This window comes from Lepidochelys kempii, chromosome 22, assembly GCF_965140285.1.
Source record: "Lepidochelys kempii isolate rLepKem1 chromosome 22, rLepKem1.hap1, whole genome shotgun sequence".
NCBI lineage: Eukaryota > Metazoa > Chordata > Testudines > Cheloniidae > Lepidochelys > Lepidochelys kempii.
In genome coordinates this window covers 15,294,884-15,308,964 of record NC_136401.1, presented here as the reverse complement: position 1 = coordinate 15,308,964, position 14,081 = coordinate 15,294,884, and the positions used below count along the sequence as shown (strand labels likewise).

Sequence of the window (14,081 nt, the reverse complement as noted above, 5' to 3'; positions counted from 1 at the left end):
AGATTAAAATGCTAGCAGATCAACTGGCTTCCAGCAGTGGTTAGTATCTTCAGCCCCCCAGCATCTTGCATCCATTCTGCACAGGGGTAAAAGACAACTCCCGATACAGGGACAGAAGAAAATCAGGCCCCCTCTTTAAATCTCAAGTCTTGGGTATGTAGGTCATGGTGACTTTTTTATTTAACCCAAGCATGTCATTTATCATAGGCGTCCCTTGCACAGAAAATGATTACAAACTGTGGTCACCCTCTGATGAGCGAGGTAATGAGTGCTTACTGGGGCATAAGACAGTTTTCAAAAGGAGGACTCCTCATGCGACTTGCTTCAATGGGGAAGATTTTGATAGACCAGTTATGGTCTCCAACTGCTCATGTACAAGAGAAGACTTTGAATGGTAAGTACCAATTAATTCCCTTTAGTCTGGGTTGTTATTCAGTTATAAATATCAGTAACTAACAACAGTGAGCAAACAAACAGATCCAATTTATTTATCTCTTTGTATCTATGGCCTGGTTTTATAACAAAGAACAGGCTAAATAGACTGAAAACATTCTTTCATTAATAGGAGGTAAGAGGTTTCATTCATGTCTTTGAAGCACTTTGAGAGACTCTGAAAGGTGCAATAGAAAAGCAAAGTATTATTACCGCATCACCTCTCCCTTAAAATGGATGATTTCCAATGACAGAGAGCTACTATAGAAAAGCTAAGAGACCATTTAACCAGATGGATGTGATTGGCACTGCTATGTAATTTTATTTTTAATTTAGATATCAGTGAAACTAAACAGCTGTCAAGATAAAGGAGCTTTGCTTTGACAATCGCATGTAAAGGTTATTCGTTAATGTGTGAATTGTTGGGCAGGGGCCAGATTTTTATAAAGAGTTCTGTTCCCTGTTAGGCACCTAAATAAGGAATAATGATGAATTTGGTTAGAGCTGGTCAGAAGGGGAATAAGGACTGTGGGATTGGTTTCCAGTTTTGCAACTAACTCATTGTGTAAGCTTGGACAGGTCACTTGACTAGTTTGTGTCTCGGTTTACCCATCTGTAAAATTAAGATAATGTAACAATAATGCTTTTATCTAGCACTTTTTTGCATAGATTGCAAAGGAGGTAAGCATCATTACGGTAGAACTTTGGAGTTACGAACACCTCGGGAATGGAGGTTGTTAGTAACTGAAATGTTCATAACTCTGAACAAAATGTTATGGTTCTTTCAGAAGTTTAAAATTGAACATTGACTTAATACAGCTCTGAAACTTTACTATGCAGAAGCAAAATGCTGCTTTCCATTTTGTTTTTAGAAGTTTATGTTTATCACAGTACTGTACTTGTTTAATTTTTTTGGGTGGGTGGGGTCTCTGCTGCTGCCTGATTGCGTATTTCCGGTTCCAAATTAGGTATGTGGTTGACTGGTCAGTTCCTAACTCTCGTGTTCATAACTCTGACGTTCTACTGCATCCCCATTGTACAGATGGGAAACTGAGGCACAGGGACTTGCCCAACGTCACCCGGTAATCCTGTGGCAGAGTTGGGCATGGAACCCGGGTATCTGGAGTCCCAGTCCAGTGCTGGCACCCATGCCCTAATGTGTTCTGATGATTGTGAGGTTTAATTACTTAATGCCTGTAAAATGTTTTGAGGTTTTTCGATACAAGCTGCTGTCTGATGTCAAAACATTGTTATTAATTTGAATGTTACCATTAATGGTCTTCCCAACACATTGTGATTCTAGCACTGTTGCAAAGAATACATGAAATTAGCAAGATAACTTGATAGCATTTCCTTTCCCCCCCTCCCTTTGCCCGCAGTGATTTTGGTTTTAAACTGAGCGATGACTTATCATTAGAAGTTTGCATCCCTGATCCCGAATTTGCTGGGAAACCATATTCCCCACCTGTGCCTTGTCCCGTTGGCTCAACTTATAGAAAGACTAGAGGGTACGTACTGCACATGGGCAAGAAACTTGTCTTTTCAAATTATTATTATGTATTTGCATTACTGTAGCTCCTTGGACCCCCAAGTCAGACCCCCATGGTGCTAGGTGCTGTACAAACGCAGAACAAAAAGAGGTTTCCTACCCCGAGGAGTTTACAATCTAAGTTTTTGAAATTTATTTGAATGGTATTAAAAGAAGGATCAAATAAATAAGTGATTAAGGGAAATGCACCCATGGAGTACACAATATAATGTGATTTATCAACTCCCTTAATTCTAAATCCGACAAGAACCGGTTGGTTGCACATGAGAGTATGCTAGCTTTTTCCTTTAAGAAATGAATGTGTGTGTGTGTATATATATATATATTCCAGCTACCGCAAGATCTCTGGGGACACCTGTGTAGGAGGAGACGTTGAATCACGGCTAGAAGGGGAACTGGTGCCATGTCCTCTCGCAGGTAAGTCTCTGTGGGAACACTGCCACCCTGGTGGCTTCCTTGCAAAGTCTGTGTTCCTTTCACTGCCTGTTTAGGGACTATCCACAGATTCCCGTGAGGCTCTCGGAAGTCTGAGAAAGGTAATGGAACTGCATCTGAAATATCTGAGCACGTAAAAAGTCTTTTCTTCCTTCTGGGTCCCTTACGCAGTTTTTGAGGGTTTAGCCTTGCTCACACTGGAGTCAGTGAGAGTTTCTGACATGGGAGCAGGTTTGAATTTACACTTTTAAGTGACATGGAGTTTGGATGCCCCAACTCCACTTGATTGGGTGTCAGAGTAAGGGCTCAATTCCACATGGTGCTAAACACCCTTTGCTCACTGAGGGGAGCTGAAGACATGAAAATAGGTGAGAACTGGGAACCAAACTCCTCCATGATTTCCTGACTCATACTGTAGTAGGTTTAGAATAAGATTAAAACAGAACAAATAGAGCAAGAATTCTACCTCTCCATCCCTTTACTGAGCCTGCCGAGCCCCCAGACAGCCACGGCTCCCCATCCTGCTCCCACTGAGTCTGATGGCCATTTGGGGCTTTCTGTGCCCATGTGGGGCAAAATTTATGCCTTAGCACTTCAGTGGTGTGAGCCAGACAAGTCACACGAATATATTGCCTCCTCCCCTTCTTTCCAGACATGAGGGCCCTGCAGTGATCTCATTCACCCATGTGCTGCCAACGTAATTAGCATTCCGGTCATTAGAGCCTTAATTGAATCTTGCGTTATGCGCAATGTGATTAATGTGCAAGAGAGAGGGGGGGAGAGGTATCTGCAAGGGAGAAGGTACAGCATGATCCAAAGCAAGCCAAAATCAATGGGAGTTATTCTCTTGGTGTCAGTCAAGATCCCCTACTCTTTTCCCTCCCTCTGTCCAGCCCCTAGCCTGACTGGTGTCTTAGGGAAGGGCCGAGTGGTAATCAGAGAGGCATGAAATGTTCTCTACAGGACTAAACCTCACCTGGTTTGGGATTTTGGCACAGACTTCCGTGCCTAGGAGTCCCAGTCCTGGGCCAGGACCCCGGTGTGCTAGGTGTTGTACAAAACAGACGGATGGTCCCCAATTTCTTATATGATAAGTATTTATGTTACATTAGACCCCAAAGACGCCAATTGGGATCTATCGACTTAGGCACTTTTATGGCTCGCAAACATAATGCATTTAGGCTCCAGAGAAAGCACTTGGACAATTTTTTTTTTGGCGAATGTTTTGAGCTGGTTATTTTTTTTTTTTTAATATTGACAAAATTTAACATTATAAATAAAAGAAAGAACCTACTTTTGCAATTTTCAGCCTCTTTTTCCACCAACCTGAATAAATAATAGTGGTAATAATTTCCTTTCACTTTTGTGGGTGAGCTACAGAAATCTATGGCTAGTGACATACACCAATTAAAATCTTCTCTCTCCAAAAACAAGGGCCTGAGTCTCATTTATGATAAGGTCCTAACTGTGTGGTTTTGGTCAGAAATGAAGAAGACCCCATTTATTTCCCCTATCCCCAAGGGAACTCGTGGGAAAAGGCTTCTACATAAATATTTCTCTGTACCTCTAGAAGAGAATGAGTTTATTCTGTATGCCACGCGCTACTCCATCCACCGGTACGATCTCTCTTCTGGAATCAGCGAGGAGTTGCCTCTGACTGGATTGCGAGGGGCAGTGGCTCTGGACTTTGATTACGACCACAACTGTTTGTACTGGGCAGATGTGACGCTTGACATTATACAGGTGAGCGGGGTTCTGGGCAGTCCCTGCCTAGCACAATGTTCTGGGATGTTTTCCTAGAAGAGCGTATACCTTGTGTGATATAATAGCCGAGTGGATTGAGCAGTGGACTGGGATTCAGGAGACTAGGGTACTGTTCCTGCCACTAGCCTGCTGGGTGACCTTAGGTAAATTGCTTCACGTTCATGTGCCTCAATTTGCCAATCTGTAAAATGGAGAGAATGCTACTGACCTCCCTTGTAGAGTGCTTTAAGGTCTGTTGATGAGAAGCCCTGTATAAGAGCGAAGCATCCTTATTATTAATGAAAAACACAGCCGTAGCCAGGACGGAGCTATGTTTTTCTGTCTTTGAGACCCTCATGTAACCCATCTTAGAAGGGCTAGTCTGGTCATGAATGTCCTTTAGGTTCTAAGGGCCAGATCCTGAGCTGGTGTAAATGACTTTACATTGATTTATACCAGCGGAGGATCTGGCCCTGTATATCTGATTTGTAAGATAGCAGCTACTTAAAGACAGATTTCAGAGTAGCAGCCGTGTTAGTCTGTATCCGCAAAAAGAAAAGGAGTACTTGTGGCACCTTAGAGACTAACAAATTTATCTGAGCATAAACTTTAGTGGGCTACAGCCCACTTCATCGAATGCATAGAATGGAACATACAGTAAGAAGGTATATATATACATACAGAGAAGGTGGAAGTTGCCATACAAACTGTAAGAGGCTAATTAATTAAGATGATTATTATTATAATAATTAGTCTCTTACCGTTTGTATGGCAACTTCCACCTTCTTTGTATGTATCTATCTTCCTTCTTCCTACATGTTCCATTCTATGCCTCCAGTGCTGTAGCCCACAAAAACTTATGCTCTAATAAATTTGTTAGTCTCTAAGGTGCTACAAGTCCTCCTGTTCTTTTTGCAGCTACTGAAAATGATAAGAGGAAAAAGTTAATTATTATTTTAAGCCACATGAGAGGATTTCATTGGTTAAACCCCAGGTTGGGAATTTTCTACTGAAGCAGAGAATCTTCTACCGAGGTGGAGAAATTAAATTGAGTTAGTCTTGTCCTTGTGGGTGAGACCTTGAAAACCATTACAAAGCACTTTTCAAAGCGTCTATCTTCTGCTCTGAATGGAAATGAAGGGTGGCACATATCACAAGAGGAGTATTTTCCCCTTTAGCCAAAAATGTCTCCTATTCCCTCTCTTGTGCTGGACACCTGTTTATCTCCTGGCCTCCCTACATCCCAGAAATGGATGCATCTCAGGGGAGCTGTAATAGATACGCTTTGCAATGCAAATACTGCTGGTAGGTTTTTCTCGTTAGTGGCTCCTTTGCTAATTCCCCACCCCGAACAGCTGAGTGCACTAACCTTGATACTTAGAATTTTCTATTTATTTGTTTGTTTTAGCGTCTTTGTCTAAATGGCAGCTCTGGACAGGAGATAATCATTAGCACTGGCCTAGAAACAGTGGAAGCGTTGGCCTTTGAACCTCTCAGTCAGTTGCTTTACTGGGTGAACGCTGGTATTCCAAAAATTGAGGTATGTCTGCAACCGATCTTCATGATAGCAGGTACCTGTAGCCACATTGCTGTGTGTTTACCTGGCCTTCAATCCGTTGCACCATGTGTATCTTTGAGTCCCCATTCCTGGAGGATGGTTGTGGGGGGGCAGCTGAATGTTGGCTGACATATTAGGGACAGTAAGGCCATCCAGCCTTCTCATCCAAGGCCTTATTGCAACTACTCATGCATAAGGCAGAGTAGAATTCAGCCTTTTGTATTTAAAATGGAAGATCAGTGAATTACAAAATGCATTTACCAAGGAATGACGCTCCACCATCGGTAATCATATAGGCATCAAAAGCTGCAGTAAGATGGCTAGTGAGGGACATAGACTGAATATCCAGCCATACTGTCTTATGAACCTAAGTAGAGATCAATCTGTTTGGTGCTCGATCTGCAAGGAGGCTACATCCCTTTAGGATTTGCTATGATGATGATGGAAGAGGGCTTACACTGTAAATCAGTTTGACACTTTCAGATCCATATGACACATTCAGGGAAGGCTGAACAGTCCAAAAAGGGATTCACAAGTACGCTCATAAATAAACATGGCAAGTTTGCTCTGTTGTTGATCACCAGTATTTGGATAACTGCTGGTTCCTTCAGGAAAACAGCGGTGAACCGTGAAAGATGCACGAACGTTATCACAAAAGCTTACTCCCTCCCAAATTTTGTGCATCACTTGGATCACTCTTACACCCCCCAAATTTTGTGCATCACTCTTCCTCATTCTCCTAGTTAAAAATTTTACTCATCCAGTCAGTGAGCAGAAACAATATCGTGGTTTATGGTTGGTGACAAATTACAGACTGCAAATGGTTCAAATGAAGAGTTCCCAGCAGAGCCCATAGACTCAAATTTGTGTGCGTAACCTGTTCTTCAACTACTGCCCAATAACAAACACACTCATCAAAATTAAGGACAAGTTGTGAGCGACTGGCAAACATAAGGGATAAATTTGTCAGGTAATTTACCTGCAACAGGTTATTTGAACTGCATTAAATGGAACATTTTCCTCTCTGTCATGTGGCAGGATAGAATTAGCTACACATAGTGCATTACGGCAGTAAGCAATTTGTTCAGCAATGTGGAAATCACATAAGTAAATGAAGCCCATAAACTTTTATCACTTGCCTTAAGATAACTGTTTGTCAAGTATGTATGCGTTGAACTGTCATTTGCTAAGTGGTTGTAATTAAATGCTCCAGAATTTCATTTAATTTTAAACAATGCAATTGCTCTTCATATTGCAAACAAAAACCACCCACCTCTACATCTTGTGCTAGGTTGCCAACCCAGATGGAGACTTGCGATTTACTGTTCTGAATTCCTCTGTACTCGAACGACCCAGAGCCCTAGCTTTGGTGCCTAAAGAAGGGTGAGTAGGACCTATCTGTGAATAGTCGTGTTAATTTGTATTAAAACCAACCAAGTCAATCCAGCACTTTTCATCAGTACTAAATTCATACCAGATCAACGTAGTGCGCTCCTCCATGTGCTGTTTTGAAAGCTGTTTCCCTGTGTGGCTCTTTCTCACCTAAATATTATGATCTGGGTAACTGGGCTTCGGTTCGATTGAGATTGGGAGCAATTTTCCATTTCCCTCACAATAACGTTGCCTTGGTAAGAACCGGCAAAGCTGCTAATGGTTATGCAGTAGAGGAGGCAGAATACTGGTCTCTTCAGTGGAAGTATGTGAGAAGTTGACCTTTTCGAAACTGACTGTTTGCTGAATCACTTCTTTACTTGTGGTTCATGTGATATTTAAACAGTCCTGGAGCCTTGATATTCCCCCTGCCAGGTGCATTCCATTGAATTCCATTGAGTTCCTGTTAAAAAGACATACTCTTTCTGCGAGATAGGATTTAAAGAGTGGAGTTCACTGTTTCGTGTGGACACCTGTTTAGATGAGGCCTTGTATTATTATTTTAAATTAACTCTGTTTATGGACATAATCAGGTTGATGTTCTGGACAGACTGGGGAGACTCTAGACCTGGCATTTACAGAAGCGATATGGATGGTTCGTCGGCCAGTTGCATTGTCTCTGAGGGAGTGAGATGGCCAAATGGCATTTCTGTGGATGATCACTGGATCTATTGGACGGAAGCCTATATGGATAGAATCGAGAGGATTGATTTCAATGGGATGCAGAGATCTGTGATACTGGATAGTCTTCCTCATCCTTATGCTATTGCTGTATTTAAGGTATTTATACAGTGTGTGTGGAGATAAGTATAGTAGATATAGGGGCTCAGCCCAGACTGCCCAGTTTGGGACTGAAACTGTGATAGACACTGAGCTGTGTTGGGAGGCCCCAAGCTCACCATGAACTCTGACCCAGTTCACCAAATGGTTTGCAACCGTAACGCACACACACGGCTTTTGTTTCAGGTTCTGCACAGGTCCAGTTTTAAGCCTTTGTTAGCTTCTTTCCTTTGGACTTAAGAAACATTCCGACAATCCTGTTCTGAGATTCGTAGGTTTGAGAGCCGCAGTAATCTGGATAACTTTTGGCTAACGTCTCTGAGATGTCTGTCTGCTTATCTGAACCCAGCTTCATGTTTGTGCTTCACTAATTCTTGTTTGTACTGCTGTGTCCATGCAAGCAGACACGCGCAAGCAGGGACTGGGACTCGGAAGGCCTGGGTTCTGTTCCAGACCCTGCTGTTGACTCACTTTATGACTCCATTACAATACAATCCTACTTTCCCCATCTATAAAATGGGGGTAATGACACTGACCCAGCCTTGCCGAGTGCTTTGAAGCCACATGAAGAGCAATAGATAAGTGCAAAGTAGTATTAGCGGTCTATGAAACCTTAGGGGGCACAGGTAGCCGCCATGCAAAATATTACCCTCGGTTTTCAGTTGAAAATGACTTTATGAAATTGGTCTTCTGCACTGGCCAGTTGGATGAAAAATCAGGATTAACTGGGAGTTCCTGATCTGTAGATCCTCCTTCAAATCCTGAATTTGGAAAAGAATAGGTTTGCAGAGGTCATGTTATTTGCCTGTTTCCACCAAAGCATGGACTAAGGAACAAAGCTTGTGTTTCAGAATGAAATCTACTGGAATGATTGGTCGCAGCTGAGTATTTTTAGAGCATCTAAATACAGTGGGTCGAGAATGGAGATTTTAGTTGGTCGATTAAATGGGATCATGGATATGAAAATCTTCTACAGAGGAAAGACAACAGGTAATGTGGAGTGTTTGTAAAGACCTTTTCTAAGTAGACTGTACGCAGAGGTTTTCAAAAGCCATCTAGGGTGTTTGGCTGCTTAATTCCCATTGAATGGGGTTTGGGAGTCTGTCTATCTTAACTGCTTATATGGTCCCCCATCACCATAGTATCTGAGTGCCTCACCATCTTTAATGTATTTTATCCCCAGAACACCCTGAGGTAGGGCAGAGCTGTTATCCCATTGTACAGATGAAGAAGTGAGGCACAGAGGGAGGGAAATCACCCAGGGGGGGTTGGCAAAGCAGGGAATTGTGCCGAGGTCTCCAAAGTCCAAGCTAGTGCCCTAACCACTGGATCATCCTTCCTCAAATTTTTTGAGTCCAAATACATCCAAATTCCTTAGGTGACTTTGCAGCTCTCAGCCATAGAACTAAGCGTGGTCTATCTTTTGTGAATGGTGCTTGCTGACGGTAAATTTCAGCAAGATAGATGTACATCGTGATCTCTTTATCACATTTCAGCTTTAAAATCCTAAAATCTCTCTGTCACCTCGAGGTTGCTGGTTTGAGTCCAGTGCAGGTCTGGTTAGGTAGCAGTTGTTACTATCCGACAGCTCCTTGGTGACCTACATGAAAGGGGATTTGTTGGGTCTCAGGCTAAAGGGCAGATGTGCACTCATTACAAAACCACCGGCCTTGCTGGAGCCCATGTTGACAGTTCGAAGCGGAGAGGTCAGGGACTGAACGGGCTTTGAGAGTGAACTGTCTTTAGATGAAACAGTAGCACGAATATTTAGAGTTCAGAGCCTGTGACTGAGAGGCCTCCAGATGGCTTAGAATGAATTTAAAGTACCATCTTAAAATGAGCCCACCCGAGCAGAAAGTCACTGACCCCTTCGTTTCCAGGAGATGCTGTGGACTTCATCTGATCCTTCTGAAACAAAAGGCCGTTCAGTTGTGTTTAAGCCTCAGCAGGTGCTCAGCCTGATCAGGAGGCCGTTAAGTGCCGATTAACTGGCCCTTAAGTCGCTGTGTTTTCTGAAATGCTCTTGTTAGCATGGAAGCTGCTGATGAGAAACCCCTGCTTCCTCCCTGACTCTTGAATGAGGTTTACTAGCGAGCCTTTGGAAAGAAATGCTTCCTGGGGTGGCCTTCGGAAGGGTCTCCAGGACGGTGCTTCTCGACCCTTTCCAGGCTGCCACAACTTGTCAGGACAGGAAGAAGTTTTGGGACCCTCTGCAGGGTTTTTTTGCCTTCCCTCTGCAGCATGAATCGTAGGGTTAGAAGGGACCACTTTCCAGAATCATCTGGGTTTATCTCCATCGGTTTCCTGCCATTGCAGGGTCCTCGGGCATTGGTGCACCTCGGTCCCTCCTATTCTCTGCCTGTGGCACATAATAGTCTTCACGCCTGTGGGCTGTAATCCTTCGGTCTCATTTTCGCTGTTGAGTTTAGTGTGTTTGTGGTTGGTAGTTTTGGTGGCTTGTGATATGCAGGAGATCAGACTTCACAATTTGGTGGTTCCTTCTGGTCTTAAGCTCTATGACTCTTCCCATCAAGCGCTTAAGAAATGGAGGGTGGTACCGAGCCCTAGTTGAAACTTGTGTTCTAGGGAATTAAATTAAATCTTCCCCAAGCTCAAGCGAGAGAGCACTGCATTCTCAGTGTTGGTTTATTATTAATTATTATTTATTTGTATCGTAGCCATGGCTAGAAGCCTCCCTCGTAGACAAAGACCCCGTTGTGCTAGGCGCTATACAAACACAAAATAAAAACATGGTTTCTGTCCCAAAGAGCATGGTTTGACTTCGCCATCTCATTTGAGGCGAGGAAAAAACCTCCAGTCAATTATTCATATTTCACGACTATATAAGGCAGCGGGGGATCTGCTTGGTGTTTACTTATTAATCAGAAAACCGCCTCTCACTAGGATCGAAGGGCCTGATCTAGTGGGGCACTGAGCGTGCATTCAAGCCTCATTGAAGTCAGTTGGTGTGGAGGGCTCTTGGCATCTCCCAAGGCCAGACTCAATACGTAACCAAGTGAAGCTGACACCCAGGTGCCCAGAGAGCCTGCATAGCAGCCTGAATCAAGGGGATGATGAGAGACGTGGTGTCAGATTGCCTGCCCTGTACTGCAGTGCCAGATAATTACTGTGTTCCCTCCCAACAGGGCGGAATGCCTGCATCACCAAGCCTTGCAGTTTGTTGTGTTTGCCCAAATCAAACAACAGCAGAAGCTGCAAGTGTCCTGAGGGAGTCTCCAGCAGCGTGCTCCCATCAGGGGAAGTGAAGTGTGATTGTCCACATAGATACGTGATGAAGAACAACACCTGCATCAAGGAAGGTAAAACCCTATTTAACTCCTGCTGCTATTTAATCCTGAAAAATGATAAATTCCTTGGTTGGGAGATAGGTCAGCTTGACTTTACCTTTTGACCTGCAGTGTAAAGCTTAGAAAGAGCGACGAACACTTGGCAAAGATAGGTTTCTGAGTAGCAGCCGTGTTAGTCTATATCCACAAAAAGAAAAGGAGGACTTGTGGCACCTTCGAGACTAACAAATTTATTTGAGCATAAGCCTTCGTGAGCTACAGCTCTGTAGCTCACGAAAGCTTATGCTCAAATAAATTTGTTAGTTTCGAAGGTGCCACAAGTCCTCCTTTTCTTTTTGCAAAGATAACGGTGCTGTGCCTAATTGTAGCTTGTTTGTTTGTTTTTTTTAAACACGCTGGGCACTAGATAACACCTGTCTGCCTAACCAGTATAGATGCTTCAACGGGAATTGCATCAACAGCATTTGGCAGTGTGACAACGATAACGATTGCGGAGACATGAGTGATGAGAAGAATTGCCGTAAGTGTCCTTCTGTGGTCACTTTGTGTATGCGTCCTGATCGGTAATCATTTATCAAGCCTGCCTGGGGAGCAAAATGTTTCCACCAGTGATGGAGATGGGATTAGTAATAATGAATATGGTCTTTCCACCCTTCCAACAAGCCCTTGTGGCGTGGTATATCCTAATGAAGCTAGTTCAGATACATTCAAGGAGAAAGCCATCCTCTGAATGAAAATCAGACAAAGAGCCCAATGAGCTTATGAAGGGAAGAAACAGCCATCTGGCCGAACTGTCCCCAAGTCATAGAGGTGTGGCTCAGCCCATTACAGAAACAGGGCCAGGTTCAAAGTTAGGACCTGGATTTGGGTCCGAACGTCAAGCAACTGAACAATAAGACAATAAAGTCCAGGCCAAACCGTCTCCCCAGGCTTAGTTGCTCCTAAGGTTCCTAACTGATGGCTGCTTAGACTCAAGGTCCCCCACGTCAGGCCAAGCCAGCCGTGAAACCAAATTCCTCATCTTTTCTTCTCTCCGGTTGGAGGGCACTTTCTCCAGGCGTGGTATTGCAGTGTGGAACTGGTTTCAGTCCCATCTCCAGGTCAGACCATTAAGCCCTTACTGCCCTGAACTAGGAGAAGTTCATCCAGCACATAGCCAGAATCCATAGCAAGAATAGCTCCGAGGAAGCTCTTTCCCTCCATTTTATTCCCCTTGCTTTTATTTTAACATGCGAGTTTGGGTCGGGGCAGAATTATTTAATTGGTGGCCTTGAAACCTCTTTCTTCTTTCCCTCCCTCCCCCGCCTTGTTTTAGCCACAACAGTCTGTGATAGCGAGACTCAGTTCCGCTGCCAGGGCTCGGGGACCTGCATCCCCCTGTCCTATAAATGTGACCTGGAGGACGACTGTGGAGATAACAGTGATGAAAGCCACTGCGGTAAGCGTGATAAGGAGCGAGCTGTTTGTCTCAGTTGGATGTCCTTTCCCTTCCCCCCCTTAGGAAGAATATCACTGTTCTCTCCACCAGGCAGGGGGTAAGCCTGCCCGGATGGAGGCAGGGCAAGGCAGCATCTCTGGCTCTCAGGAGATCACTGAAGGGGACCCACCTTGCTGCACTGTCCAGGGCTTGCTAGCCCCTCCCTGGATGCCGTCAGGCAGCTAGTGCAGATGTGGTCCGGGGAGGGGATGAGATGCATAGGACAAAGGAGCAATAAAGTGCAATGACAGCCGATATCCACCCCACCCGAGGCATGACGCCTTGAGCTGGCAGGTAGGCGCTGATATCAGATGTTCCCAGCTCCCTTCACCTGCCATGCACATCTGCCTTAAAACAAAATAATCTGGCAAGGATTAAAAATTATACTCATGCAGCTTCTGAGAGTTGATATGTTTGGTCTTGGAGCAGGGTAAAAACACAGCTGCCTCAAGGCACCCGGACAGGCTAGACAGCTCCAAGGTCTGGTATTTCCTAAAGCCATTGAAGCTACAAATTCAAGTGCTGCAACAGTAGGTTCCCCTTCACCCTCCCCCAGTTGCTTCATACTGGTAAGAAATCCTTGGCCATTTAGCAAGTTCATGGCTGCACATCATGAGCACAGTAATAGCAGGGTTAGGACTCAGCCTCCTGCATTAACAGCACAGGCTCCTAACCGAAAGGGGAGTCTCCATTAGTTGTATGCAGTCTAGGGTGTATGGCAAAGTGTCGAGCAGCTCCACCTCCATCCAGCAGGGGGCAGTGGTGCAGGCACACACTAGCAAGTTCTTTGCAGCACTTCCTCAGGAGCTCAGAATCCCTAATTTCAAAGGAGATTCTGGCCTGATTTTCAAAGGCAGCTGAGCATCTGCAGCTCCCAGCGTCTTGAATGGGTTGTGGGTGAGGCTGTCAACCTCTAAGGCTAAGGCTAATAGTTCCTGAGCAGCAGACTGTTAAATCCACGGGAAGAACAGAAGATGGGAATCAGAGTGACGTGGTAGCTCTTGATCTTTCAGGGCTAGAAACAATGCACTAAAAATACTTTCAAGACCAGAACAGATTTTCTGAGCTGCTTAGGCTGCCGGTTATGAAATGTCAGCTCTTCTAAGTCAACAGCTTATGTTCAATCCCCCCCACCCCCCCGTCACCCCATCTGAACTTTGGGTGCCTTGTTTGTAGACGCTCACCAGTGTAGAAGTGATGAATTCAGCTGCAGCTCGGGGATGTGCATTCGTCTTTCTTGGATGTGTGATGGCGATAACGACTGCAGAGACTGGTCAGATGAAGCGAACTGCACGGGTAAGCGTTGGGATGTGATCGAGAAACCCTCTGCTGGAGTTGCTCGTTGCTAGCTATCAGCTGCTGTGCTTT

The 14,081-nt window shown here is 44.4% G+C and overlaps 2 protein-coding genes across 9 annotated transcripts in view; one reads left to right on the top strand and one right to left on the bottom strand.

The window, feature by feature from the left end:
* LOC140901775 (uncharacterized) overlaps positions 1 to 14,081 on the bottom strand; it is a 259,709-nt gene that overhangs the window by 10,102 nt on the left and 235,526 nt on the right. The window lies entirely within an intron of this gene.
* SORL1 (sortilin related receptor 1) overlaps positions 1 to 14,081 on the top strand; it is a 105,876-nt gene that overhangs the window by 47,843 nt on the left and 43,952 nt on the right. For all 3 annotated transcript variants that reach the window (XM_073321245.2, XM_073321246.2, XM_073321244.2), the window contains exons 14-25: positions 208 to 394; positions 1,812 to 1,940; positions 2,313 to 2,398; positions 3,987 to 4,159; positions 5,568 to 5,699; positions 7,009 to 7,100; positions 7,682 to 7,928; positions 8,780 to 8,918; positions 11,075 to 11,248; positions 11,643 to 11,756; positions 12,552 to 12,674; positions 13,890 to 14,009. In XM_073321245.2, coding sequence (XP_073177346.1) covers positions 208 to 394; positions 1,812 to 1,940; positions 2,313 to 2,398; positions 3,987 to 4,159; positions 5,568 to 5,699; positions 7,009 to 7,100; positions 7,682 to 7,928; positions 8,780 to 8,918; positions 11,075 to 11,248; positions 11,643 to 11,756; positions 12,552 to 12,674; positions 13,890 to 14,009 — 1,716 coding nt within the window. The remainder of the gene's footprint in view (positions 1 to 207; positions 395 to 1,811; positions 1,941 to 2,312; positions 2,399 to 3,986; positions 4,160 to 5,567; positions 5,700 to 7,008; positions 7,101 to 7,681; positions 7,929 to 8,779; positions 8,919 to 11,074; positions 11,249 to 11,642; positions 11,757 to 12,551; positions 12,675 to 13,889; positions 14,010 to 14,081) is intronic.